The sequence below is a fragment of the Hevea brasiliensis genome, chromosome 1, assembly GCF_030052815.1.
Source record: "Hevea brasiliensis isolate MT/VB/25A 57/8 chromosome 1, ASM3005281v1, whole genome shotgun sequence".
NCBI lineage: Eukaryota > Viridiplantae > Streptophyta > Magnoliopsida > Malpighiales > Euphorbiaceae > Hevea > Hevea brasiliensis.
In genome coordinates this window covers 10,898,669-10,904,448 of record NC_079493.1, presented here as the reverse complement: position 1 = coordinate 10,904,448, position 5,780 = coordinate 10,898,669, and the positions used below count along the sequence as shown (strand labels likewise).

Here is a 5,780-nt window from a genome sequence, read left to right as displayed (position 1 = left end):
TTGAAAGTAACTTAATTTCCTTAGGTAAGCTGGATTCTTTGGATTATAGGTGTTCTATTCATTATGAAGTCATTAGAATTAGACAATGTACTCTTGTGATCATGAAGGATGAGAAGATTGGTACAAAGAATCTCTGAAAATAAGAAGAAAGCATATTGATAAGAAGAATGTAAATTGAGGTAAAAGGCAACATCAACAATCAATAGTGTAAGAAAGTATCCAAGAGAAAATTAACTTTTGCAGAAATTGTGAAAACTAATTTCATTTGACTTGAACGTGGAAATTGTTAGAGTCCAAGTCCAATTAGAATTAGGAAGTGTAATTAGTTTAGGAAGTTTAGCAGAATTTAAATTATAAAATTTAATAATTAGAGCCTCAAAGGACTAGTTTTTAATGGCATATATATATGTGTAGTTGGTTGGCCATTATATTGTATTGTAAAGAGCTCACAAAATGGAGAAGCATAGACGGAGCCAGCACTAGGCCAAGGGGGGCACTGGGCCCCCCTGGAATTTTGAAAAATTTTGAGGGCATATTGGTAATTTCACTCCCTAATCTTAAAATTTTTTTAAAGTAGCTGCATCACTCATTCTCACAACTCTGCTGATAAAAAGGAACCAATTTTTTTGTAATTTCTCACTTTCACCTCACCCCGCCTCTTCTTTTTTTCTTATCAATTTATATTTGTTTATGTATATTATTTTTATAAATTACATATTTTAATTTGGACCCCCTCAGATAAATTCCTGGCTTTGTTACTGTGAAGAAGTATACTGAATTCTGTGAGTTTTATTTGAGTAATTTTGAGAATAAAAAAAATAATTAATGGTTATAATTATTTTTTTTTATAGTGGATTTGTTAGTAGAGTAGGCTTACATAGAATCACGTTAAATTTTGTGTTTTTTATTTTGTATAGGTGTGATTTTCACAATAATATATATATGAGTCCTTATAAGTGAATATATAAATATGGGTGGATCATAAAAATTTATAATTACCTTATATATTTTGTTAAAATAACAATAATAATTATATATTTGCATATATGTATTTATTTATTTTTTTTTATAAGAATATGTATTTACTATTTCATGTCAAATCTGACATGAAATTGTGGTGATACTCTAGAAATTCTCCCTGGCATAACTTATTTATATTTAACACGTGATATAGACACATCAGTTTCAACTTGTGAAGGGTATTTCAAAGACCAAAGGATAGTGGGAAAGGACTTCAGAGTTCCATGGACATGATAAGAAACCATTGCAGGATTTGCTCGTTTGAATATGGAAGCTGACGATTATATATTGTACTTTGGATTAGAGGGTCAAGATTGTTGGAGATATGATAACATTAAGAGGATATCAGCAAGGCAACGCTTCTCAAGAACACTTATCTGATAGAAATTCAATTGCATGTCAAATCCAATAAAAAAAAGGAAAAAAAAAGTGCAGCATGAAGACTATCAGCATAGAATACTATACATTTTTTTCATTTGGATCATGGGTGCTCATAAGATCCACTAGTGGATCTTGGTTAGTTTCTCTCTCTTGGATTATCTAACTAGATTGCAGACACTCAGCTCCTTTCCAGAATGGCACAGAGTAAGTGCTACAAAGGAGATCATGAAAGAAAACTGCAGCTTTTGTATCAACTACAATGTACATAACTCACACAATTTGAACTTCATTATGCAGGCCTTCGTCATTTTCAGCTTTTAATATCTTTTGCATGGCATCACGACATCTGAAAAATTATCATTTAATAAAAAAATGGCTTATTCCTACAAGGCACAGATAATTTAAACCAGAAGGAATATAATGGTTATACTTCCAAGGAAGATGATCAAGGAACATATTTGGTGAGACAACAATATCTTTGAAGTCTTCTCTGTTTGCTATATAAGCATTATAATGCTGCGCCCTCTCTTGGAATCTCCAGCTTTTCCACAAAGGCACATTGTCATTTCTTTGTTCTGGTACCAGGTGAATCACAAGCCCTGGTAGAAACATCTCTGGGGGATCCCCAGCTGACCCATTTTCACTTCCAGGGACAGTTTCCAAAAATTGAGATACAGGATTATCTACTGCATTTACATTCGCAGCCTCATTATGAAAAGGATTTTCAAAACTGTCATCATCAATATCTCCATCACTGCTTGTATCTGATTCCTTCCAGAAAGGATTGTCATCGTCCAGTTTATTGCTTGCTGCAGTCAAAATTAAGAATCTTAGTAGAACAACCAATTCAATATTGGAAAAATCATGTCTAGACCCGGTTTATCATTGACCAAAAACACAAAACTGCCAGTATTTGTATGTTGTGTTTTCCCTTGAATGGTATCAGCAATATTATAGCAAACTAGATATTCTTGCATTTTCTGGTGCTATATATATATATGCTTAGTTTATAATTCTGACACAAACCTTTATGGACTTCATAATTTTGATCTTCCACTGTGGTGGGTGGAGAATGTAATTCTGATGGATCTTTAACCTCAATGCCTCTTTGCCACTTGCTAATATAAAGAAATCGACAAGCAAGTCTAAAAATAAAAGCTGTATCAGTTTTGGAATCTTCTGAGAGTGCCATAATTGCAGCTGCCCGAAGCCGTAGAATTGATCCCACTGAAAGGCGTGCAGAAAATTCATTGTCGTGTATAATGCTGCAGAAAGCTCAAACACTTCCAATGAAACAGAAATAAACAACAAACAAATAATGAGAAAACTTGCCTTGAAATTTCCATCACCATGAATTCCATTCAAAATTACCTTGTAACAAATTCTGAGCATGCTTCTGCTATGACTGAATCCACGCATGGAAGGGGCCCATATGCATAAACATGTAAGTTTGGGTACTGACCATATAGCTGTATACATAAAAAATGAACTAACAAATTGTCATTTTCCTTCCGTTGTAAACATTTTGTTCCTATGCCAAACATGGAAAATGCAAGTAAAAGAACATACTCTCAATCCTAGTAATGTAGCAATTGCACCTCCTAGGGAATGTCCAACTACGTAAATGCTATATCCATCACACTCACATCCAGCTCCCAGCAATGAGGAAAGGAAGCCGCTTGATTTAGCTTCTGCACATTCATATTATCACAAAAATTTAGAGCAAATAAAAGTTGATATTCTTCAAAGTATGATCCCATTTCACGGTGACAGGGATAACAAAGATCCACCAACAAGAACACCAAAGAAAATATGTGTAACACGTCGGTATGATTGAGAATCAATGAGACAGGAAATTCAACACTTTGACAATGAATCGAGGGTGCGAATATCTATCTGATCAGTATAGAGAATTATATGATGAAAGGAGAATATAATGATAATTAGCTATTCCTGGTACATTGCACCAAAATACTTTGAATGAAACCGATGGACCCGACTAATTCAACCGAATCAAACTGACTTTTTGGTTAAGTTACAGGATGATGGATTTACAAAAATTATCTTTATAATTTTTTTTCTTTAAAATATTTCCAAAAATAAAGCCCTATGTGGTGATTTGAGTGGTTTGCTATTCCATTTAGAACATCCTAGTTAGTACAGCAAGTGTAGAATATAATTTTCCCTCAGATCCATGGCTTGCTTGTTTCTCCTCTTTCTTTGCATCTCTTCTATTTTCTCTTTGTTTTGCCGAGATCCGATATTCTGATATCTGATCCGATAACAGTCCGATTATCCCCATCAACGAGTTTGGCTTGACCCACAAGGGTCAACTCGAGCTTAACATCTCTCACATCCGACTTTCTAACTCATCTCAACCTCTCCAAGATAGGATTCTTCCTCTGCACCCTGATATGGACTCTTGGCTCCACGTGCTTCGGCAGATCTTGATTCTTCCTGATAAGTTCTTTCCTCCATCTCTCCTATTTATCCCTATTTGTATGTATTCATATATATTGATCATTTGGATTAGATAAAGCTCAACAACCTTGCATGTTATGTTCACGAAGCTAAAACCAAAATTGGTATTATTACTTTTCTTAACTGTAATTGAATATACATATACATTTATCATTTGGATTTGTGGACTCTTGAAACCTTATGCGTTTGGATTCACTTGAATTCTACTTTCTATAGAATACCCAGAAATTGTTTTCAGTTTATCTGAATTAAGGCTAAATTGAGCTTGTATAACTGCAATTGGTTATAGGATAACAAAGAGGGAATGACTATATTGATCAAATGGATGCAGTGCTGTAGTGAAAAGATGCCTTTTTAGGGAGCTTTTGATGCTGTGAAGACAATATGCAACTAATTGGTAGGATGAAGTGCTGAATTCTGGAAATGTTAAGGAAGCAAAGACTTATATATATAATTTTGAACAGAAGAAAACACAGAAAAGTTGAATTTTAAAACAGAAATGCTTTTGTCTAGATTGTGCATAATTCCACAAACAGTAACTTTTGGGTAATTTTGTGGCTAATTTATGGAAACCTATTTTTAATGTTTCTGAAAAAGATCAATTTTAATGTGATATAAAAAAGAATTTTGCAATGAATTTCAGTTTCTTACATCCCTCCAATTCACTGGCTATTCATATAACTAAAAAGTATAATGCAATTATTAATTTATCTCCTTGTTTGAATAGAGTATTCTGCATGCAAGGTTATTCAATGAGAACATTCACATTATTTTATTCAATATGCATACTCTAATATTTCAGTTGTTGAATTTTTTATGATTTCTTTCTGTGTAGTTACTGATATATTGCAATTGTTTAACTAGTTTTTTATTTTATTTTATTTTATTTTATAATTTGCGAAGGTTGGAGTATAGCAGCCCACTACTAGCAGAATTTAGAAGTGTTCAATTTACAAAATTAATAGGTTTTAGTGATGTTTTTATCATTTGTGTTCATGCAATGTTTAGGCAATGTAATATGATCTATCTATGGTACATTAGTATGATCTACCATCTAAATTGAATTTGAGATTTTTAGCTCAGTTAATTTTTTTTATTATAATATACATAATTGTGTGTTGGTATTAAAGGAAACGTTCGCATTATATTATTTAGGTTGTACTATACATTGATGAGTAAAAGTAACATATACATTGATGAGTCAATATATCAATTTCACCTATAATAAATGCATTATAAAAAGTGTTTCCCAACGTCATATTGAGATCGAAGTGAACCATTTATAGATACTCCACCAGATGATAAGAAGTCAAGGCTCTCAGTGACCCTATTGTGGAACAATGAATTAAAGCAATGAATGAAAGGATCGAGTCTATGAAATCAAACCAAAATTTAAAAGTTGGTTGATTTGCTGAGAGGAAATAAATCCATTGAAAACAAATAGGTTCTCAAATAATAAATTGTAAGGCTAGGTTGTATCAAGATACCTAGTGGTTAAGAGGTATAAATAATAGGAAGAAATGTATGAGAAAATTTTCAATTGTTATGAAATTTACCTTTATAAGGCTAATTTGCTTTATAGCAACTTGTTTGAATCTTGAATTACACTAAATAGATGTAAAGACTATGTTTCTCATAAAAGAATTAGATAGATTCCTTTGAGGTCTATTTATGGATTTGAGCAATAGCCAAGACAATGGTATATTAGTAGCATAATGCAATCATGTCATTTCATTTCTCTATGATCAATGAAGACCATTAAGAGTACATTAAAAGAATTAACAAAAGGTTTTGATCTTTCATTCTATGTAAATAACATGCTGATAGTCGAAAACCATATCTTAAGACTCAGCAAGAAAAGGAACTAATGAGTAGAGGTTCTTGTCGGAATAGGATGA

The 5,780-nt window shown here is 32.5% G+C and overlaps 1 protein-coding gene across 1 annotated transcript; it reads right to left on the bottom strand.

The window, feature by feature from the left end:
- Nucleotides 1–1,671: 1,671 nt before the first annotated feature.
- LOC131183002 (uncharacterized) lies at nucleotides 1,672–3,879 on the bottom strand. Its single transcript, XM_058152624.1, has 6 exons — nucleotides 3,771–3,879; nucleotides 2,971–3,092; nucleotides 2,773–2,870; nucleotides 2,428–2,666; nucleotides 1,832–2,165; nucleotides 1,672–1,747 (listed from the first exon to the last, which is right to left on the bottom strand). Exons 1-6 carry the CDS (start codon nucleotides 3,877–3,879, stop codon nucleotides 1,672–1,674), a joined length of 978 nt encoding a protein of 325 aa, XP_058008607.1.
- Nucleotides 3,880–5,780: the final 1,901 nt, after the last annotated feature.